The 24,677-nt window shown below is 43.9% G+C and overlaps 1 protein-coding gene across 1 annotated transcript in view; it reads right to left on the bottom strand.

The window, feature by feature from the left end:
- Positions 1–24,677, bottom strand: part of SRPK2 (SRSF protein kinase 2) — a 168,908-nt gene that overhangs the window by 15,633 nt on the left and 128,598 nt on the right. Inside the window, exons 11-13 of the mRNA XM_025216006.1 lie at positions 19,180–19,668; positions 7,013–7,113; positions 6,805–6,912 (exon numbers count right to left, since the gene is read on the bottom strand). Of these exons, the coding sequence (XP_025071791.1) occupies positions 6,805–6,912; positions 7,013–7,113; positions 19,180–19,668 (698 nt within the window). The remainder of the gene's footprint in view (positions 1–6,804; positions 6,913–7,012; positions 7,114–19,179; positions 19,669–24,677) is intronic.

Here is a 24,677-nt window from a genome sequence, read left to right as displayed (position 1 = left end):
ATGCCAGACACTTCCCCGGGCTTCAAGCCAAACAATATAAACAAAGAAAAGTAGTGGAATCGCATTTCTCTCCTTCCCAGCAGCAGTGCATGCAAAGTACAGGCAGAGGGCAGCCCAAAGCATGGCACTTCTCCTGGAACTGGCACCAGTAGGACAGTCCTACTCGGCGCCTGCTCAGTCTATTCCCCCTGGAAAATTTCCCCCCTCCTCTTGGCAAACAAAACTCTTGGGTTAGAGACAATATCTTTTATTAGACCAACTAAATAGTAGCAAAAAAGTTCTTTCTTTGCAAACTTTTGGGTCCAAACACCCTTCATCAGGTGGAGGAGAATTCAAAGACTGTAAAAGTTCTCCCAGGTAGAAAAGAAACTTCATCTTGCACAGGGGAGGTAAATGATGGTGGGGATCCCCTGGGTTTCCAAGTCCATTTTGTGAAAAAGTTGCTCTGTGATTCTACAGCTGAGGCAGAGACAAGGCTCCTGCAGGCTTCTTCCCTGAAGGTGTCAGATGTCTGGCAGAGAGTTGAATTTTGCTTATTTCCTGTTTAGCAATGAACTTTTACATTTCCAAACAGCTAATTGTGATATCTTTCATGTTTCAGGGATATAGGCTATAGCCGTGTTGGTCTAAAAAGCAGAGGCAGACATGAAGAAGGGTGTTTGGACCCCAAAACCTTGCAAAGAAAGAAATTTTTTGCTATTATTTAGTTGGTCTAATAAAAGATATTGCCTCTAGCCCCAAGAGTTTTGTCTGCCTCTGCTTTTTAGACCAACACGGCTAGAAGCTATACCGCCTCCTCTTGCAAACTTTGTAAGGACAAAAGACTTGCTGTCAACAAGCCACAGCTTTGCCCCGATGGCATGTCAGTCAAAGGGCTGTTCCTCCCTGCTGGCACACTCTGGATGCAGTGTCACACACTAAGGCCGGGCTGTCCAAATTCTGAGGGGCTGGGGGCTGCACGCCACGTGGCTCGCAAGCCAGCAAACCACATGGGCCCCATGGCCTCCTCCCGCCATAACACCCTGCTCTAGAGACCCCAGCTTCCGAAGCAAGCAGGAGTAACAGGGACAGGGTAACCACAGAGGGGGCCACAGGCCACGTGTTAACCCTCTTGCAAGCTGGATGCTGGCCACAGAACACCAGTCGCACAGCCTTGCACTAAAGGAATATTCTCCTACAACTGCGGTGGTGATGCTGTCTAAGGCACAGGAGTGTCGCTGTCTCCAGCACAAGAGGAGTGTGGTTTTCTACCCTCACGCAAACAGACCCAAGTTCTTAGAAGTTCATACCTCCTAAGATCTGCTTGACAAAACTATCTAAACAGTCAGCACATAACCTAACACAGAGCTTGTGTCATGAAGAAACAGCAACCGTTTTCAGTTGATCTTCACTGCATCCTTGACTGGGCACAGAACAAGCTGGGGAATTCCAACAATAGCTCTGCTATTTGGAAACCCCCTCCAGCATTCAAAGCCTTTATTATTTCAAGGGCACTTAGTGTGTAGATCATGCATCTCAGAAGATCTCTGCATAATGCGAACTCTAGCAGGACCTGCTATATTATCAATGTTTTGCTCTCCATTTTCATAAAGTAATGTCTTCTTTTTGTTCACAGGGACTGGACCAGTTATTTGGATGGACTGCTATTCAAATACTGCAGTAAAATTCACCCAGAGACTGTCTCTGGCTGCATTCCTATTGAACTCTTTGTCCCAGGTTCCCCTGACTGTCTCCCAGCATTTGTCAAATGTGCATTTAGGCAGATGACTCAGCACTTACTGCCCCTGCTGCATTCTTACTTGAAAGCATTGCTCAGGAAAGAGCACCAGGCATGACAGATCCAGTGCTGGCAGTCCTGCCATTCTGACTGCTCTTAATCTCCCTGAAAATGCTAGCCCTCACAGGACTTAACTCAAACTTAATTTGGTAATGTGCCTCCCTCAGACAAAAGCTCCCTTGCAGCTCCCAGAACAAAGATAGGCTCAGCTTTCTCAGAGCAGGCTGTTCAACTGGTGGCCCATGGTCCACACAGATAATCAGTTGCATCTAGTCCACAGCGGGTTAATACTTGACCCCAAGGATCCTGCCCTGCCACTGTTACAATGGCTGAAGTCTCTAGGGTAGGACAGCATAGTGGGAGGCCCAGCAAGCCGGCTGCCTGTGTAACAGCACCAATGTGGGGAAAGGGAGAGGATGGTGCATGGTGGTGGCAGTAGGGGAGCTCTCATGGAGAGGGGCTGGAGGTGGGAGGGGGCTTAAACTGCAAAAATGAAGGGACAAGTGAAGCACAGTTCTCTAGCGCTATAAATTAGCCTAAATCATATAAAATCACTTGAAATTACAAGGAAGAAACCCCACAGCACTTCACTGAAGTGCATGAAGTTACATTTATTCTTTCCACCATAGTGCAACAGGGAGTTGGTCAGCCTACCAGCATCCCACAGTGCTTTCCTTCCTGTCTCTTTGAGGTGGCCTCTTTGTGACTCACTCCCCAACCTGGAAATTTGGCTTCTTGAGAATCACTTACCCACCAGACATCCAAGAAAGACCATGCAAAATATCTGGGGCTGTGAAACACACAACTAGCTGGAGTCAAACAGAAGCTTGATGGCAGAGCTAACTATGAGGAGGTAAGATTGGAGAATATGGTAGATAGGGTGGGTCCTCCGAATCAGAACATCCTCTGAATGCTGGAAGCTGCAGAGGGAGAGGAAGAGGAACGGGGATAGGAGATTCTGGGCACGCTCTGTTCACCCTCCCCGCTCAGCATCGACACTGCCACTGTGCAAGACAGGACAAGGCTAGACGGGCCTTTGGTCTGACATAGTAAATGGCACTCCTTATGTTCTTAGGGTCCTCACCAGTGATGTCTCCATTAAACCCTATGGAAAGCTTTGCTGGGTTATGGATTACTACAACCACTGATCAGAGCACATACTACTCACGGAAAAGCTCTCCGAAAAGAATTAACTAATGCAGGCCTCGCTGGAGGTGGGAGAAGGTATCATGTATCCATGATCACTGATTTAGGGTTTATATAAGAACGTGCAGAAACAATTACACTTTTCACGCAGCTATTGGATAATGATGGCTGATAAGACCAGTACAGGACATCAAAATAAGGATGGCGGGATTAAGATGACCTAGTTAACACATTTTAGCATTTGGTGAGACCTAGGATATATATGATGTAAACAGAAGTTGTTTTGATCAGTGTACAAAGGAGGGTCTGGAAACCCTTGGCTTAGGGACACCATGTGCAAGTTATGCCTGTAGCTTACCACAAGCATCCATGGTTACACATTGTGACCTACTGGCCATGCATGTCAGCAAGTAGGCACTTTACAGGTAATAAACCTGGCAGACACTCTGTTATAGAACTGAGCCGGTGGTTGTTTGCTGCAACAAGGTCTTCAAGGGACGCACAAGGTCTGCAGCAGCAGCAGCAGCGACAGCTTCCTGACAGCATGTGCAACAGCTCACCTGAACGGAGGGAACAATGCTTGCTTTACGGTTGCTTGTGAAGGGGGGCTCACAGCTGTCCAGTGACAGCAATGACACCAGGCAGCAGGTCCTGGGCCCAACCTGGACACCAGGAACAGCTCCAGGAGATCAAGGAAGATCCTCATAGTCCTTCCTCACGTTCAGGACTGTGAATGGTGGTAAAGACATTTGGGAAGACAAGCTGACCATCCTTTCAGCCCATATGATATCGACACAATCCAAACTAGAAGTGCTTCAAATAGAAGCAGAATATGAAATGCTTTACATACATGTCTGTCCATAGCCTGAGGAGCAAAGAGAGCTGGAGGGGCACTTCTAATGCAGGCCCAGGATAGACTAATCAAAGTACTGATTTTTCAATAAAGTGATCTCTGAAATTTATACCTTCCCACAGTGAAAACTCTGCAGGTACTACATGTATTTTGAGTGCCCTTCATCTAAACCAAAAAGACAATGGAAACCCATCATCAGAGTGCATTTCAGTCTGACATGAATGGCAGTGCCTGAATCTTGGACACATTTGCATTGTTACATGATGCTGTGTCCAGAGAAAAGTGGAAAAACCCAAACCAAAATATGGGATTTCTCAGCCCAATTTTCGCCTTAAAATTCTACAAGTACATGAAAGACCTCCAAAATCAAAATCAGATCTACTTTACAGGAGAGGGTGCTTGGTTTCTAGAAAAGACATATTTGCCCAGTCCTGGAGAATGCTATAGATTGGCTTTCTTATTTTTTGAAATACCACAACAACTTATTATATATAATATAAACAAAAAGTATGTATTAGAAAGCACAGCTACGACTGAGCTAGATGCACACAAAAGGAGTTTGAACAAAGGAAACATATTATTTATCATTACACTTAAAATTGGTTAATGACCGGCAGTTTCACACCTATGAAATACAGCATTCTGATGATAATCACAATGTAATTTACAGCTTTTTTGTACTTTTTAAAATAGGGATAAACATCCTGGGAAAGAGAAGGATTACTGACAATACATATGAATCTTAATCATATACTCTGAGGCAGTTTATCCACTTTCATTTCAGTGAATGAAGTTTGCCAGATTTTATACCATGTGTTAGAAATGGGAACACCTGGCTACTTCACTGTTCACCACAACAATCATTCAGCTCCTTACTCTAAAATTATTCTTCCTCTTATCTGTTTCCTTACAGTCTCCTTTGTAAAATTCTCTTTTATCAGATTGCTTTCTTCCATTAAACTCCCAATCTAGTAAAATAAAATATTAATGACTCTATATAAAAATTATTTTTAACAACATAGTACCTGCAGACAGCATTCATTACCCTGTACAATAAAAAATGCTGAAATATGAGGCTTCATCCATTCTCTCATCTCCCCGTTCTGTATTTTATTGATGGCTGGATGCAGCAAACTGCTGAGCAGCACCTACAACTCCTACTAGCTTCAATGGAAACTGCTGATGCTCAGCACTCATTAAAAGATAGCTTTTACACTGATAGCTGGTAAAGCATTAGGCAGATACAGCACCGCCTTAAAAGTCTGCTGCAGGAGCACTTGGTTTACAGAATTCATGAGCTCTTTAGATGCCCTTAGACCATGCAGAGCTTTAAAATCTTGTGAATCACAGCTGAGCCCTTAGAGTACTTCCAGACTTTCAAGATACAAAGATGTTATGCTGAAGAGCTTGTTCACAGACCAAAGCTATGTATGAAATAAGCAGTCCAGAACAGGAAGCACAGCATGCCAGCATGGGCCTGGTAATTCAATATTTGCACAGTCTGAGGTGATGTGAAAAGTCAACTACGAAAATGACCACAGATTTAGTAGAATGTGCATAGCACCTGCAAATTATGCTCATTCCCTATGGCAAAGGAATAAAAACTATTCAAAGCCAAAACTAAAAAAAAATTCTGGTAAAGTCATGGTATATATAAATATCAGAATATATATATAAATATCCCTACAAAAATTTTATAGTTAACAAAGAGAATAATCATTAAAGAGCAAGGAATTCAAAGACTGGATTAATTCAAGAAGCAAAAATATTTAAAGAAAAGAATAAATTACTGTATTTACTTGCATGCCATGCACACCTTTTCCCCCAAAATCAGCTCCCTCCCCCCACCCACCATACTTGTGTTTGTATCTTAAGCAGGGAATCTGATTTTCTGCCCAGAAAAGAAGCACCTGTTTTTATTCCTGCTCCACCAGGCAGCAGTAGTGGCAATTCTATTCAGGCAGCCGAGGGAGTCAACTGACTTAATGGCTCACTGTTCTTCACTCCAGACAAACATTTATCTTTTTTAGTGGTCTTGATGTTCACAAATCAAGCTAAAACTTCTTAGGGAAATGTTGCTGTTTGCTAGCTGCTCCTAGTCTTTCTCCTCCTATTTCAAGTACCCTGGAGCCTCTTATAGCTCTTTCAAAATCATAGAGCCAACCATGGAGACCAATCTTCAGCAGCAGCTAGAACTTCAGCTTTTGGTTAAGCAGGAAAGCGAGGGTAAATGATCTGAAGACTAGGCCCTGGTCCTACTCTATATAGCTATAACTCCAGAAAAATAGGTGCATGTATTATTTGGAGGGGGATGGTATGCAAGAAAATATGGTCCCTAAAGTCCATCCTCTTCAGTGGATCTAAGTGAGATGAGCCTAGCACAGTGCTGTTTGATTTCTCTCCACTGCTGGATTTTCTTATATGTTCTACCTCAAAAAATAATGTTGATCAGAATATAAAGATTTAGGTATATATTTTTTGTCAATGAGACCTCGTGCACAGAAAACTTGAAAAATACCTCTGAATTTATTTCCTACATTGTGTTTGAGGAGATTTCTCCAAAACAAGATCCTTGCACTGAGTTTCCATGCAAGGCACTGATCTTAAAACCTTATGCATCAGAAATAAATGAGAATTCAAAGCGTTTTCTAGATTTTTCTGTTATAGGGAAAAAGGAACAGAGAAATCATATTTTTGTCAATTGTAAATACAAACAGAAATAAGTGCTAGACTCATTTCAATGAGATATATGGTTAGACATTTGGAAAATTAAAGCACATGTCCTCCAAAAGTCATTTAAATTTTTTTATCCAATTAAAAACTTTATCAAAAATATTTCTCTTTGCCAAAACCCCATGCATTAGTTTTAGTATGAAAGTGTAGAAGTTGATATAAAAGAAAAATAAGACTTATTCATAAAAAAATATGAAATTATTTTGTTAGACCCACTGCTCTGTAATTTATAAACTTTTTTTGTAAAATAAAGGTTTGCTTGACATGATAATAGAACAGCATATTTTATTCTTACCATACATGCTGTACTCCAGATATCAGCAGGTGTACTGTAACCTGCTCCTATTAAAACCTCTATGGATCTATACTGCCTTGTCTGGATGTCTTCTGTGAAGTGTTTATGCTAAAATGGAAAGAATTAAATTAATGGAAAAAATGAACAATAAAAGGGTCTGTGCCAAACAACGCAGGCTAAATACTTAAAATTAGATTTTTATACTTACCACCCAGCAAGCATTTCCCAGGTCAGCAATTTTAACTCTAATTTTATCTGCATTTCTTGGATCCAGGGGATTAACCAATAAGTCAGCAGCACGAGTTTTTGCTAGTACAAGCAAAAAGTAAAGTATTTAGTATCCATTGCATGTTATGTATTATCCATAGACAACATTGGCTTGGCAATTCATCCAATTTCTTAGAGACTTGGAGACATCAAAATCATTTTCTGAATATTATAAGAATGTTAAGGGACATCAACAAGATACCCTACCTATGTGCCTAAGACTGGGATATGTTGGGTTTGGGGTTGGTTTTTTTTTACTGTCCTACTGAATAAAAAACATACACCCAAACTTGGCCAATCTATAAGACTATAAAAGATCGTAGCATGCACATGTTTGGTGTAGGCTTTAGTTTAGAAGCTGAACTCAGATAAATTCTCTGAATTGTACTCAGTAGGGAATACAAGCTGAACATGACTTATCCTGCCACTGCTACTACCAGCTGTTGAAGGCTTCTGTGACGGGAGGCACAAGGACTGATGGCTCTCTACATACCCCAAGCTGGCAGCCAGCCAGCAATTAGAAAGCAAACTAATTCAAATGTGCAGGGAACAAGAACCAGATAGAGGGTTAGAGATGGCAGCACGGTAAAAGAACTGGGACAAAGAGCTAGGGAGGGGCAGGTAGAAGCACAAGATCAAGAACTAGGGGACAGGAGGGAAGCACTAGTACTATGAACAAGGAGATTGGAAATTCACTAGGGAGAAGGGGTGATGACTGGAAGTAAGACTGGATGAGAGATGCTTGGGTTAGAGAAGAAGGACTGGACTGGGACTGGTTAGGCAGTTTGGACACTGGGACAAAAAGCCTGGGGAGCAGACCAGGAGTGGTGGGGGAGACTGAGACTAAACAAAGATTCAGAGCATTGGATATGGGGCTGGCGAGGCAACAAGTATGGAGAGAGTGGGATATGGAGTCAGGGCTTAGAGATTAAGAATTGGATCCAGGGAGGGAGGCACTCAGTTGCAGAGCCTGAGGGTATGATTGGGACTGGCTAGAAAAGGAGACTGGGTCTCTGACCTGGGGGCAAACAGACCTGGGAGAAGGACAAGTGACAGATCACTGCCTAGTAGAGTACACTGCCCTCAAGAATCTGGAAGTGTCTAAGGGTCTCCGCATCCCTCTGTTGAGACAAATTATTTGAGCAATTATTTGTGAAACTCAGTAGATGACAGCCTATTGCTGCTATCCATTACTCCATTAGCTCAAGTGGCAGAGGTCTGTGCTGTGGGTCTAACCGTTCCAAACCTACCAATGAACCCTGCAGCTGTTAGCATAGTACAGAGCCACAGAGTGGAATTTCTGGGCTTTTTCAGTTTGCTTTAAAAAAAACAAAAACCTTGGAAATCGCACACAATAAACATGTTAAGAAAACAGAAACATTTTTGAGTCAAACATTAAAAAATGTAGGAAACGTCAAAAATGGGGATTCCTGTAAAGCCCTACTTCAGCTCCCATGTGCATATGCATTGTGATACCATTTTTCATTATGTAGCCACATACGTTCTTTTAAAAACACAGGAAGCTACATCACACAGCACCTAGGATGAACCTACACTGGACTGAATAGGGCTGTATAGTTAAGAAGGCTGTTTTCAGCCAGACTCCACCTAATGTCTTGCTGAATTTGAAACTGCTGTGTCACGCGAGGCAGGGAATTGCAGGAAGAGAAGGCAGCGCTTCAGTTTAAGGCTGCCTTGCAGAACTGGACTCCAACAGGGCTCCCAAGGGAAGAGGGACAAATCCTTTATTCCACAAGTGCCATATTCATCTATGCTCCCAGGGCTGCATCTAGACTCATGTCAGGGGCTTCTCATGGCCAGATCTGGACCCACGAGGCATCACATAGGCCAGATGCAGACGCAGCAGCAAAGTAAGTGGTGATTAATGCAGCCATCACTCAACTCTTACTCCACCATCCTCCACTACTACCCCTGTGCCCAAGCAGAGCTCTGTGGCAGTTATTCCTTGGCAGGCGCTGCCTCCACCCACCTTGCCCGCGAATTCCTGGTCCCTCGAGAAGCCCTGGGCAATACGATGTGTAGGCCACATTCAGCTCACAGGCTATGTTTGACACTCCTGATTTATACTGTTTCATGTGACCCTGTCTGGGTAATCAAGGAGCAGCTCCCTACTTAATATAAACAGTGTCTTTATTATAGCATTTTCTTACCAAGCTGTTACAGGTCCTGCTGTTCTCCCCCAGCCTCTCTAACTCTCCTCCACTTCCTGTCTCCTCCCCTCACTTCCTGTTCCTCCTTCAGACTCCTCCTTTCTGCTGATGCTGGTTTTGCTGAGATCCAGACATATTGTTACATCTTTCCTTTCAACAGTTCAAAACAGATGATTAACTTATTCCTCTGGTTGGGGCAGAGGTTGCTAGCACATAGCCCACCGTGGAGACTGAGCCTTTACCGCTGGTCTGCTGTGTTCTTTAGGGCTCATAGTCATCCAGGTGGGCTGGTCGTTGTACCAGCCTCCCACTTCTTGTTTGGTTGATTTTCCTGGGTGCTATGCCTGCTTCTGTTCTGTCCGTGTCTTTGTTTTGCGGGCTGGCCTCTGCTTGTGTATCTCTTTCCTTTGTGGAGTCCATGGCAACTTTCTCCCCTATCTGGGACTCACTGATGACTGACCAGTTGTCAAAGTTGTCTTGGTCCTGACCCTGGGATCTTTTGCTCACTTGTATTTCTGCTCTGCCAGATCTCTGCAGCTGCTTCCGGTTACGTTTCAGTCGCTGTCCACTATCTGTGATAACTTCATAGGATCTATCACCCACTGCACCCTCAATGGTGGCCTTTTGCCATTCTTTCACATATGGACTTACTGGTTGTACCCAGACCTTTTCCCCTCTGCACAGTGGTCTCAGGTCCCTGGCTCCTTTGTTATACTGTGATACTTGCTGAGACTGTTGCTTTTTTAGCTGCTTCCATGTACTGTCGCCCCTTCCCCCCTGGGGTTCTGGCAAACAGTCTCTCATGGGGAGTAATGTCTTAGTTCTCCAGCCCATTAATCTTTGGGCTGGGCTACTGTCCATTTCTTGGGAGGGCGTGTTGCAATGGTCTAATAGAGCCAGGTAGGGATCCCCTGCACTCTTTGCCTTCAACAAGAGTCTCTTGGCTGTCTTTACTGCTGATTTAGCCTTCCCATTGCTTTGTGGGTACCCAGGGGATGATATCTTGTGCTGGAATTCCCATCTAGTGCAAAACTGTTTGAATTCTCTCGAGGTATATTGTGGGCCATTGTCTGAGAACAGTGTCAGGTATCCCATGCCATGCAAAATGAGCCTTCAGCTTCCTGATCACTGTTCTTGCCTGAGTGTCTTCAAGGTAATCTACCTCCCAAAAACTGGAATAGTAGTCTACAGTGACCATATAATTTCTGTCATTGACATTGAACAAGTCAGTCCCTACCTTCTCCCAGGGCTGAGAGGGGATGTCACGAGGGTTCAATGTCTCTTTTTGCTGTTTGTCACTGTATTCCTTGCACACCTCACACTGCTCCATGTATGTTCTCAAGTGGGCATTCATGCCTGGCCAGTAGATTCACTCCTGTGCTCTCCTCAGGCATGACTCTATACCCATGTGTGAAGCATAGAGCCGGTTCATGATGTTTCGTCGCAGAGCTGCTGGGATCACTACCCTGTCTCCCCTGAACAGAATGCATCCTGTGCACATAGTTCATCCCTTCATTGGTAGTGTGCGGTAACTTCTGGTGGTACTTGTGCCTTGTGCTGTGGCCAACCCTCTAGGATGGTTCATTTAACTACTTGTAGCACACCATCCTGTTCTGTAATCTGTTGTATTGCTTTGAGACTTCTTTTGGAGATGGGTAAGTCTTGTACCATATTAATGGACTCTGTCTCCTGTTCTACAGATCCATCTGTGCTGCGCTCTGGAAGGTATGCCCTACTTAGTGCATCTGCCACTTGCAGGGACTTCCCTGGGTAGTATTTTATACTCGCATCATAGGCCTGGAGTCTCAGCAGCATGAGCTGAAATCTCTTAGGAGCACTCAGCAAGGTTTTTTTCATTATGAACTCTAATGGTTTGTGATCTGACTGAACACCTATTCTCTGGCCAAAGGTGAACTGATGGAACCGTTCCAGTCCAAACAATACTGCTAGTAACTCCTTTTCTATCTGTGAGTATCTCCTTTCAGTTTCAGTCATTGCTCTACTAGCAAAAGCTACAAGCTGCTGATTCTGTATCAGTACTGCTCCCAGACCTCCTTTTGACACATCACATTGTAGTACTAGTTGCTCAGCTGTGTTGTAATACTTCAGTGTTGGGGCCTCGCTGATAAGATTCTTAATTCTTTTGAATGCTTCCTCTTAGGTCTGCACCCATTCCCAGGCTGCATCATTGTGTGTTAGCAGTCTGAGTGGCTCACAAGTGTTAGACAAGTGTGCACAAAATTTGGACAGATAGTTAACCATCCCAATAAGGTGCTGAACTCCTTTGACATCCTGTGGCCTGGGTATCTCCATAATGGCTCTCACTTTTTCTGGGTCCGGCCGTAGTCCTTCCGAAGTCAGGAGATATCCAATGTCGGGTACTTCCGTTGTTCTCAGCTGTATTTTGCTGGCATTCAGTTTAATGTTTCACTCCTCTCTTAAAGAGTTGTTGTACTTTGGCATCATGGTCACAGATCGCCTCTTCCTTATCATCCCCTTCTCCTATGACAAGAATATCATCGGCCACAATCTTGATACCTGGAAGACCTTCCAGCTCCTGGTTCAGCTTCCACTGGAAAACTTCCGGAGCTGGATTGATCCCCATGGGCATCTTTAACCAGCGATACCTGCCAAAGGGCATACTAAAGGTTGTCAGGTCAGGTGGCTGGAAGATTCGTTTAGCTCCACATGCCAAAATCCATTCTTGACATTGCAAACTGTGAACACTTTTGCCCTAGCCAGGTCAGGTAGTACATCCTCAATCATTGGCAGTGGATAGTGGCTTCTTTTTAGTGCCCTGTTAAGTGTTTCAGATCAATGCAGATATTGAGTTTGCCTGACGTCTTCCTTACTACTACTAAGCTGCTGATCCAGTGAGTGCTTTTTTCAACTGGTGTGATGATGCCTTTTTTCTGCAGGTTTGTCAATTCTTTCTTCAGTGGCTCCAGCAGGGCTAGCACACCTCTGCGTTTTGGTAGTCATACTGTTTGCACCTGTGGATCCATTTCTAACTTCAGTTTGCCTTCAAAGAGTCCAGTGCCCTGGAATATGCCTCCATTTCTTAACAACATGTTAGGTAGTAAATCTAATGACCATTTGTGACAGGGCACCAGTGGTGTCTGTCACTTTAAGGGCTAGATCAAACACTCAGCAGGTGTTTGATCACAGTGGCCATTTTAGAGCTCTGGCCGCCCATACAAACAAGAGCAGTTTACTGCTGGGGGACAGGCAAGAAACAGTGCCTGGCTGAGCTGCTGCATGGGAACATCTTGCAGGTAGGAGCAGGAGGCTCTGGTCCTGGGCATGACCTAAAACTGCATCCTGCCAGGAGTGGGTGGTCTGGTGGGGCTCCCAGTGGTGCAGGAGCTGCCAGGAAATGCCAGGCCAGTTACCACACTGATAAAAGGTGGGTAGGGGTGCCTTAACCCCAGCCCTCACCTTCAGGTGGGTCATATGTTCCATCTAATCTAGGGAAGGCCAGGTAAGCTTCTTGAAGCGCCTGAGCCTGCTTGGGTGAGTGACCCCGTGGGGCCAGGCACACCTTGAGAAGCACCTGAGCCAGGAATGGGGGACCCTGATCCCTGAGTGCAGGCAGGAGGCTAAGACCTAACCCGAGGGACCCGACTGGTCAACACTGGGGCCAGGACCCAGATAGGGGTCAAAAGGGCCAGGGGCCCACTGCAAGGGACACCCACATATTGCAGAGAAGCTCAGGGTCCCGACTGGCCTGAGACGGGTCCAGGGCTTAAAGGAAAGCTGAAGGTCCCAGGGAAGGGGCCACAGCTAATGGGGGAAGGGGGTGGTTGAGTTGGCTGCCTGAGATGCCATCTGCAAGGCTTTGGCCGTGATGTAGGGGTGGAACAGAGCTGTGGCTAGCCCCCCAATATCAGGGTGTATAATGGGCAGCCTCCTGCCTAATTATTACATCAATATTTTTACATCAAGGCATGGCAGGTGAGAGAGGCGGGCAGCTAACTCATAGACAGGAGGCAGGCTGGTGCTTGCATTGGGCGTGAAAGCTTGCCTCATCACACACAGGTAAAGGAGGAGAGCGAGAAACACTATAAATTCCAGGCAGTAATGTTTCTTGTTGTGTAGATTTATTAAAGTCAGCCAGCACTTTCCCAGTGGCTTCACTGTTGTTTTGTTATACATTAACATCACTTGGTGATATTTTTCCATTCTGACATTCCAAAGGACACTGCAAGTGGCTCCACAATCCACCTGGAATCTTATAGGTCTATGCTCTAGCATCATTGTTGCAGATATGGCTGAGTTATTCCCTGCTTTTTTCTGAAATGTGTGGATCCTGTGAGTCTGTGAATCTGTCAAATTTACATTGAAAGCTTCCTCCTCATCTGTAGTCTCCTGATTCCTCCACTGTGTGGACTGTTTTTTTTTCTATTTGGGTGGCTATGACACTGACCCCTGAAATTATTCTTTTTTCCACATTTTTTGCATTCTCTTTCCATAGGTTGGGCATTTGTCCTTCTGCCTTTCATGTAATTTCCCACAGTGCATGCACTGAATCATATTTTTGGCATTTGCAGTTGGCCTGTCAGGTTCCTGCTTTCCAGAGTCTTTTAGGTTGAGCCTGTGAACCTGCTCTGTACATATGGCTCTTGATATCGTTTTGATCCTTTGTTTAGACAAATCTGCTGCCCTTGCAATTTGGTGACACTTTTTTCCAGGGTTAGATCTACCCCTCTTAGTAGTCTCTCCCTCAGGGCAGAGTCCCCTGCGCCACACACAATCCTATCCCTGATTAGGGAGACTTTTGTGTTTCCAAAGTTACACATGAGGATGCCAGAGTTTTCAGTGCTGTGATATAGGCCTCTATTCCTTCCTCTTCCTCTTGGTTTTGAGTGAAAAACTGATATCTCTCTACAGTCTCATTTTTCCTCGGGTCACAGTATGCATCAAACGCTTCTGTTAACTGTTTTAGTGTGTCAGAGTTCCCTGGCATCAGTGTTGCACTTACTTCACGGCCTTTTCCCCCCACTAGATAGTAAAACAGCTTTACCTTCATTTTCTCTTCTTTATCAGTCATGGTTAACTCTCTTGCTTCCATTCTTCTTCCATTCTTGCTTCCATTGTGCCCATGCCTGTGCCAGCCTCTTTGTGTTGCAATCCAGCTGTCCTGGGGGCTTCAGTCCCTCCATGCTCCTCGCAATCTGTTTGAGTCACTACTGGGGCCCAGGTCTCTCTCTTCTCTTGGGCTTCCTCACAGACTTTCTGCTGCCACCATGTTTCATGTGACCCTGTCTGGGTAATCAAGGAACAGCTCCCTACTTAATATAAACAGTGTCTTTATTATAGCAGTTTCTTACAGAGCTGTTCTCCCCCAGCCTCTCTAACTCTCCTCCACTTCTGTTCCTCCCCTCACTTCCTGTTCCTCCTTCAGACTCCGCCTTTCTGCTGCTGCTGGTTTTGCCTCTATGATCCAGACATATTGTTACATATAGTAAGTAAGATTTAGTGAAGCACTCTATCAACTGGCTTACTAAAATCTAAAGGTAGTTTACCTACTGTACAACAGTATCTTAGTACACTGAGGCAAGTATTTCTTTAGATGATATATTGATTAGATTAATGTTTATATCTAGTAGCTATGTGTGAGATGACGCTTATGCAAACCTAATGCTCATCAGCAAGAATTTTCACAATTCCCTCTATGCACAATTCCCTCTATGCATTCCCTTATGCATGTTTCCTTTTAATATCTATTCTATTACTTCATCAGGATTTAAAAGACTTGTTGATGTATGATTTGGTAACTGCCACTGAGGAATTCCAATGGTGACATGCTGGTGCCACCGATTTCAGCAGCAAAACTCCTGTTGATTGCAGCAGGACCCAGATTGTACCTAAAGTCTTTTTCCTATGAATCTTCGACAGAAGAAATCTGAAGACTGTTGTCTGGGGTCTACCAGAGTTGCCCATCACAGCACCTACTTTGCTTTCCATGTCCTTCATTCTAATCCAAACTGTTTTTCTGCTAGTCTCTGAATTATGAAATGTCATAAATTGTGTTGACGTAGGATAAAAATCTGATAAAAATGTAGTCAGTAAAGAATTACAGCACAGGAATATAATTAATGATTGTCAATGTGGTATTATAGAAAATTGATCTCTTAAAACTCAAGTTCATTCTTTAATGAGGAGATTAAGAATTTGGTTGATAAAGCTAGCTGCTGAAGTAATACATTCTATAAGACATTTCACTTAGTATTAGATTATATTATGACTAAAAATTGCACTAAACAATTTAAATAAAGTACATCTTAAATGGATTATGAGCCAGCTAACAGATCTCAAAAAGCAGCTGGCAGGGGGAATTATCAAGAAAGGAGATGTTCCTAAAGGGACTCTAAATGAATCAATGAGCTGAAAGAAAACAAAGTCACTGCTGATAAAATGTACAAGTTGTTTTTTTTTTTTACTACATAATAAGGACAGTTCAGTCTTAAAGAAAGATCCAAGTCATCTGGTAAGGTGGACCCATTCAGCCTGGGACTGGGATATGTTTTTGCAAACCCAAGCATTTTGAATAAAACCAAAAATTATACAGCAAGAGGAGGCGACCCATGCTGGCAGAAGTGGGTGGGTACTATATCCTTGAAAGCAGAGGACCCAAAAATGACGCAGTGAAAATGCAACTGAACATGAGCTCTGGTGTGATGCTTTGGTTATGCAATCCTTGGATGTATATAAATTAATAGGGATAGGGAGGGAATCTTAGTTCTTTATACAACATTGATGAGACCAGATCACTGCATACTGTTTTAACTTAGTATTACCTAACATTATGACTAGATATGTGATTAACCATTGTGGCTAACCATTTTAGAGGCTGAAAATTGAAGACAATGCAGAAAAATGGAAACAAAATATTTGAGAGCAGGAAAAAACACCCTCCAGTAACAGATAAAGAGTGATTAGCTTAGCTTATCAGAAGAAGGTTGAAAAACTGACTTGATGCTCTTACAGGGTAAAAATACCTAGTTGTAAAAGGCTCTTTAATGTACTTGAGCAAGACATAACAGGTACTAACTAAAGGCTGAAAGTTGAAGCCAGACAAATGTCATTTAAGCATAGCACTTTAAGTCAGGGTGATCAAACACTGAAGCAATGACCAAATGAAGTGATGAATCTTCCATCTCTTGATGTATTCAATTCAAAGCTGGATCATATGCTTTTGCCTCGCACGTTTATTAGCGAATAAGCTTGTGTTTATAACAGCAAAGAGATTAAATTCAGTGGAATAAAGGAGATCAGACTAGATGACCTTATGGTCCCTTCTGTCCTTAAAACTCAACAAATTTATGAATAATGGTTACTTATATCTTCCCTATTTCTCCTATGTAAACTGGCCCACTCAGTAGTAACATATCTGCCACAAAAATTTGTCATGTAAATTTCAGTCATGCCAGCTGGGTCATACTTTTCACAGAGTGTCACTTTTAATTTATTTTACTTATTTCTAATGTTCCTTTAATTTATCAAACTTCATACTGCTTAGAATGCCTTTTTGTTGCTCTTCTCTTTACTGCTATAACTGAAAGTACATGCTGGAGTTTCTGAGTTTAGCAAAACCCTATTGTCTTTCATTCCAAACCATAGTTTAATAACCATTCAGTCTTGAAACCCAGAAAATAACACCCCTTTAGTTTCAGTGAAGACCATGCAAGTTAAATTGCTTTGCCTCAATTAGAAGGCATCACAGAGCACTCTCAAACCTAAACTCCACCCCTCTCCTCCCCTGCACTTCATGAATTAATCTCTCTCTATTATTCATCATCCTTACCACCCAAAGAAAAACTGACAGGAAACCCTATCAGTCTATACTACTGTTTTTGCTTCCCTGCTCCCTGAAATGTGACAGGAACAGAACAAACCTTCTTTTTCTTGTGTCTGTTCCCATATACACAAGTGGAAATTCACTAATCTACTTCAGGACCACATAGATAACTCAGAGCTGGAAAAAAGATCCTTAGATCACCCTGTCTATCTCTATACTAGAGATTTGTCCAATTTGTACTTCTTTTGTCCTAGCACTGCAGAAGCAGAATATCATCCCACTCTCACGATCTGGATCAGGTGATCCACAGCTCTATTTTAAAACCCAGATCTGTAATATTTAAGTATTAATTCCCATTAAAGATTTCATTGTGAAATTATCAGTCAAAAACCATTTGCCAGCTCCTCTTAATATTTGTTTCAATTTCATAAATCAATTGGTGATCCTTACTTCTCAGTCTCTTTATCTTCTAAACTGAAGTACAGAATATTCTCAGGAACTCACTTATATGCAATTCACCATTCTATGAATGCTGTGCCTGGCTCTGCTCCACACCCTCATTTGTAATCATTCATAAGTCTCCAGCTGTTCTCCCAGCTCCCATACACAGTTTCTAAACAAAGCCTGCTGAACAGTCACTAACTACCTCTAAAAACAATTCACCAAACCAGCATTTTTTGTCTCTGCCATTCAGCACTGAAAACACAGACTTCATGCTTGTTATTTCAAGCCTCCGAGGAGCACAGCTGAGATCTCCTACTCCCTGCTAACTTTCTGATTTTCTTTGGATTGTTTTTACTTTGTACTCTTATTAGTCATTCACACACGTAGCTCCTGCCTCCAACTCAGATCCAATTCACTCAGCTGACCTCTCAGGATGTTCTTTAGTATTTTCTCTCCCCCGCTCTCCTAATTTAGTTTTCTACTTCAGGATCACACCCTCCTATAGCTACTTCTCTGTGTTGCTTTACTGGTTGCTTCTTTGGTTTGGCTCCACTCTTTGTACCCACTGGCTCACAGAAAAAGCACTCCATCCAAGAACAACCATAATGCAACCCTCCAATGCTATTATGTTTCTTGGATCAGCACTTTTATCCTCTTCAGTGGCAGCAAAACATTGTGGGGTCAATTCTGCTCCCTGCTCTAATCCTTATGTATGTTCTGAGAGCTGTAAAGGCACTGCAGATGTCCAGGGAAAAGTGACACACGGGCTCCCCTAACCTCTTGCAGGAGATGAATAAGGCTCATATAGAAAACCTGTTGTAGCCCCAAGCATAGGGGGAGGAGCAGAGGCAAGTGAAGGAACAGCATAGCAAGGGAGATTCTAGAAGTAAAGCAAAAAGAACAACCATAGTTCTTCCCCTGCTTGCAATGTAGTGCAGCGTGGTTTGGCAGGACAATCTGTGTAATTAAATGGAGGAAAAATATTTTTCTTTCTTTTAAATGGAAGCTGCATTCTGGATCAATGACCAGCTGCATCCCATCGCTAAGGGGGTCCACAAACTCCCTTCTGCCCTTGTGGAAAGCACAAACCAACTTAATATCCAGAAGGCTGATTAATACAAACTGCTGGACATTGGTTTGGTCTCTTTAAAAATAAACTTGCAGCACTAAGGTTACACACAGTACTGACTCTACTAATACACATGCTAAAAAGGTACAGATTGCTAAACATACACATACCTATGCTTATGTTCTGCTGAATGAACATGGCACTGTAATACACATCTACTAAGACACTTACATGGTTCCCCAACATTTTGTATGAGCATAGAAATGATTTAAATTATTCTTAAAGATATGTTATATACAAAAGAGTTAAAGAAAGATGCTTATTTTGGCTTCTGCTTTTGCTGGAATTTATAATTAAAACTAAACTAACAACTCTAGGCACCCACAGTGATGAAATACGAAATTTAAGTAATCACAATTAAGATGTCACACTCACATAACACACAATGCAGTAAGCAAAAAGTCTAGTTTCAAACCATCTCACTGGCACAAAATGAAAAGTAAATTCTGAGTTTACATCTCAGAGAACAGCAGTAAGACATGCACATAAGGTTTAACCCCATTATTTCTTCCATGTATCATTCCAAACACACAAAATATTTATATAATAAGGCACGAACTTACTTTTTGGCAAATCCCCAGTACTAGATGCTGAAACTGTTCTGCTCCTATCATGAGATGGGCTGCTTTCCTCTCTTTCAGTTATTGTTGATCCCTCAGAAAGGGCTGAACCACAAGCTACAGATTCTAATGCTCCAGAGAACATTGAAGCTGAAAATTCAGAGAACTGTGACTCAGGAATTTTATGACGTCCATTTGGCAATTCACCATTAAACTGTTCATAGGAGCTACTATAGGAATAATCACTTTTTGCATTTGGCTCATCAAGGTTATACTCCTCAGGGTTTGGGCAGTCTTCGTCTTCCTCATCTTCATCTTCAATCTGTTGTTCCAATAAGAATGGGCCATTTATAATATGACCATTTGTTTTGGGGGATTCTATCCACTTAGAGTCTGTAGGGTCAGTGTTGACAAGTTCCTGTTCCACATCATCATCTTTTTCAGTATTTTCTTTCTCTGTGTCTTCTTTTTCTTCCTGATCTTCTGCTTCTCCTTAATATAATGAACATATTAGAACAAATGTCAATTTATCTTTCTAAAATTACGACATCTCATGATGTTTAACTCTTAAGTACTGGACTTCTGAAATAACATGCAAAGAAACACTGTATTTTACTTAAATACACAAATAAATTAATCTTTATCTAATGTTTTCAATGTATTACATAGCTCATATTTTTATTTGGAAATCCTTGTTTTAGAACTCTGGTTCTTGCCCATTTAATCTTCTTTTAAAGTTATTTCTCAGCAGAGTTAAGAAATTATTATCATCTATGATTTGCATTTTTGTAGTGCCCAAAGGCTCAATTGTTTTAAAAGAGCGGGTTTCACCCCTAAAGAGTTCAAAGTATACAACTCTGACCCTGCAAGCTGTTCTGTCTGCATGGGCAACAGGAGTCCCACTGTATTTTAAAGAGTGGGATGGATGTACAGGTGCATGCAGTACCACTTGCAGGGGCACAGCCAAATTCTGAAACAACAATCAAGCATAACAATCAACAAGAAAGAAAGGGGGAAGATGTAATAAGAAAGCCAGAGACCCAGGTTCCAGACCCCTCTTTTCCTGAGGGTGTTTGAAACTGTTTCTCGCACACCAGGTCTCTCTCCAACACTCCTTATAGTCAGAGCCACTGCTCCTTGCATTTAATAGCCATTGGATAAAACAGAGATGGGGCAGTATCAGCAGGGATCCAGGCTAGAACCTAGGACCTCCTCTCTTCCAGTAAGCGGCCACGTTGCTGAGCCACACACTGTCTGATATATACTTTTCCCCATCTTTGCAGTCTAGAGGCACTTGTACATATGATGTCAGGTGCTTATAGACATGACAAAAATTGCCCTTTTGTGTGGCTTAATCGGGTCCCACTTTACACATAAGCAAGTTTTTGGTGATTTAAATTAGTTGCATCATCAACTAACCCCCATCCGGATGTAGTTTAGTTTGCGATGATGCAACTTGGAATGGTGCAGCCATTAATCTGTCATGCGTACAAGGTAATTCACTAAATGACATGTGGTGAGGCCCTTTGTCCATCAGGTGTTGCAACAATTTTTGTGTAGTGAGCCCCCTTGTCCACCAAGTGTCACTACAATTTGCAGATATTTGTGTGTAATGAATGTTTTAGGACACCCGGGGGAGACTTGAATGCCACTGATTGGCCCACATGAGCAGTAAGCGTGCCTGCTTTAATAATAGCAGAAGAGCTCTGTCAGCATTCATTCCCTCACTGGCTATCTCTAAACTGCTCAGCAATTCAAACCATGTCCTGCTGGCAGCCATGGCATTCACAGGGCTAAAGGACCTAGCAGGGCTAAAACACATCCAGAACAAGCATGCCCATAAGATAAAAAAGTTGCCACTGGTGCAGACGCCCACTGCCCCGCGCTTTGACCCTGCCTGGTGTCATCATGTGTCAGGTGAACGCCCCTGACTGGCGCCAAAAATTGCAACAGTCACAGAGCCTAGGTCTTGCATGCACAGCAAAAATCCCCAGACTTTGCCAGGCAGCAACTATGAGGAACCCCTGCACCTCTAAAACATCCTTTTCAGCTGGCTCCAGCATAATAGTCCCCCTAATGCCATTAATTCACTTGCTGGTTTTACATAAACAAGTAGAGTTCTGTGAATTTGATCATGAGTGTTAAGCACGCCTGCTTTATGAATAGCAGGTGAGTTGTGTCAGCACTCATTCCCTCACTATGTCTAAACTGCTCAGCAGTTCAGACCATGTCCCACTGGGAGAGGTGTCTTGACACATGGGTCACCGGGTAGCCTGCTACTATGCCATGGCATAAACAGCAGGCCTAAAACATGTCCAGAACAAGCATGCCCATAAGATACAAAAAGTTGCCCCCCTCCCTGCCTTGACCCTGCCTGGATCCAGCATGTGCCAGGTGAACACCACTGACTGGCGCCAAAAGTTGCAACAGTAGCAGAACATGTCTGCTGTCTAAACTTTGCCCAGACACAACAGGGTGGGAGGGGGGTAAACTTCCCTTGGCCCTGTCACCTCAAGATTTATAAACTGAGTGCACAGCTCCCCAGGGTCCCCTTATTGATCCAAAATGTCTGACGTTCGGGAGAGAATGGAGCAGACCAGGGTCCAATTGGACTTTCACCAAAACAAATAGCCTGGTGCAGGTGCTGGGGGACCCTGAGGTTGTACGCCAGTTTGTCTGCAGCCTGCTGGCCAACTGGCACATCTACCTTGATGTTGCTTGGAGAAGGGGCAAGTGGGGGCACAACAGGACAGCAGTCCATGCCATGTCAAGGCAAAGATGCTGCAGGCTGCTTTCCACAGGGGTGTCACCGAAGCACAGCGGAAGGGTACCCCACTGCGCGACATGGCCCATTACAGATACCTCCAGCCACTAATGGAGGTACTGGAGTGCTATGAATGCACAGGGACAGAGGCCTCTGGGGTGTCCTTGCCTAAGGAGACATTGCCAACCACCGCCACGACTTGTGGGGGCTCAACTGGAGAAAACAGCAGCAGGGTCCCAGGCACGTCACCTGCCACTTCCTCCAAGGAGGATAGACCACACAGCTCGACCTCCACACTCAGTATGTGAAACCCTTTAAGTCACTTGTCACCGGAAGTGACAGCTGTGATTAGGCTGGGCAGTGAAATGAAAGGGGGGGAGGGGGACAGCGTAGGACAGTGCTTTCAAGACCCTGGTAGTGGGCAGTGGTGCAGGGAGGTACATCGGTGGGCAAAGCAGGTAGACACTTGTTTTTAGCCACTCAGGGCCTGCTACAACCTGTGGCCAGGCACCCCCTTCTTGGTCATTTTGGGCTGACTCCTTATCCACTATCAAGATTTGATAAGCGTCTTTTTAGAGTGCCAAGCAGCCTTAATTCACTCTTTTCCCTGCATTTCTTGATTTTCAGCTCCACTTGCAATGCTGCAGCCAGGGACATACAGGCTGCCAAGGCAGGCTGCCACCCATGCACACACAGACAGGATCATGAACGTCCTCAGGGACTGTGAGTATTGGTTGCGTGAGATGGTGAGACAGATCTGTCCGGCTATGAGCAGATTCATGGCCGTCCGGTATGACAGGAATCGCACTGAGTCCAGGAGGCATTCCCAAACCAAGGAGGATCAGCCAATAATGACTGGGCTCCTTGCAATGATTCTATGCCTGCCAGTCATTGACTCTGTCAGCCCCGCTCTTGCCCGGGAGTGGGACAGGCCAGTACAGATCGATGCTCTTCCATCCAACAGTTCACAATCAGGCTTGGAAAATCTACCTTAGAGCCAAGGTCTTTTAGTCAGAAATGATTATTGCTTAGATTGATTTTTTTTCATGACTCATGCATCATTAAAGTAGTAAACAGGAATTCCTCTGTTGTAGTAATTATGCAGCATTATCTTATAAAAGCTGTTCTCTGGTTTGTTTAATTATGGTTAATATATGGTTGTAAATAAAGGGCTATTTTGCTTTGTTCGATTCTTCACTTCATGTTCCCTTTAAGAGGGGAAATATAGAAGGATGGGGAGGGGATTTGCTGGCTTACAGTGGCAATTAGCACTTACTCAAGCCTGGTTTTGAATTTGCTTTGTTCTCTATCACTACCAGTCATTTGGTTGAACTCCTGAAAAGCTGCGTGTGTTCAGAGAAAATATTATGTGCGTTGTGCAGCACCCACCCAATTACTGCTCCCCGCATTAACAAAATTCTGGGCCAGCCCACCACCACCAGGCCTTGTTTTGGCCACTGTGTCTTTCTCTGGGCATAATAATAAAAGCCCAGGCCTTGAAACCCCCTTTCCCCCCAAGCTCCTCGCTTGGATGGGGTAACTGGGGAGTGCTGAGAGTGCAGGCACTGAGAGGAAATGTTATGGGTGCAGTGGAGCACCCTTGATTACTGCTTACCGCCATACTTCAACAGCACCCACATTCTGGACAAACACCTCCCTCCCCCCCACCTCAGTCCAGAAGTGGGCATGTCCTCTTTCGTTTGTGCAATACGTCTGAAACGCCTGGTTTTCTTTTGTTTGGCTTACCTCCCCTCCCCCCCGCCAACTCACACCTCTACAACCCTTCCTATGACAGAAGACAGACATGGATCAAATTCATTTTAATTTCACCAAAGCATTTATTTTATTGTCAGTAACTGAAGCAGAACCGAAAAAAAGCAGAAACACAATGCCCACTCCCCAATTTTCTACAGAAGCAACAGCATTAACAACCAAAAACCCATCACTCATTATAGGCTTTTCTCCCCACCTTGTGCCCCTGTCTCACCCTCCCCTTTGTCCCCAAAGCATAGTGGTGCTCTCCTTGTCTTCTTAGAGTAGAGGTGCCCCTTGCTCACAGGCACAGTGGCTGTCACTGAGGTTGTTCCTATGGGAAGCTGATCATGGATAGGGGTCTCTATGAGGTTCAGCTCATGGGTAGGGGCATGTACAGTGGATGTCACATGGGTTGTCCTGGTGGAGGGCAGCTCACAAATGGGGGCCAGGGTCATGCGTCTAAGGAGCTCCCTCTCTAAACATGCCTTCCATTTGCTGGGTCTCCACAATATCCTGATGGCACTGTCTGGCCAGGTCAAGGAATTCCCTTGTACTGGCCATGATCTCCTGGTGAGCTGCTGCCTCTTGCTCTTCAATCTTTCTATACACCTCCCCGCCATTCATCTGCGGACCATACTTGCAATTCTGAGGCCGCCTCTAAAGCCTCCTGCATGCTTTCTCTTTACTGTCGCTGCCTGCAGCAGTGTTCTCGCAGTTGCTCAGCTCTGGTCTGTGCTGGTGTTCACACTTCAGGAACATGTCCTAAAATTCCAGCGGATGCAGTAGCTGGTAACAGGAATGGAAAAATAAAAGGTGCTCATGGTCAAAGATCTAGTCGCCTCTCCCTGTAGCAAAAAGACTACTGGCGATCGCCAAGCAGCATCCCTGCCACTTGGTGAAGTAATGCAGCCACCCGCAAAGAATGATTATGAAGGAACCCAGATGTCTCCCTGTCCACTAAAGAGTTCATTATACATTTCAG

The sequence above is a fragment of the Alligator sinensis genome, unplaced genomic scaffold (genome assembly GCF_000455745.1).
Source record: "Alligator sinensis unplaced genomic scaffold, ASM45574v1 scaffold100_2, whole genome shotgun sequence".
NCBI lineage: Eukaryota > Metazoa > Chordata > Crocodylia > Alligatoridae > Alligator > Alligator sinensis.
The sequence above is the reverse complement of the archived record's forward strand: the minus strand, read 5'-3'. Positions and strand labels throughout refer to the sequence as shown.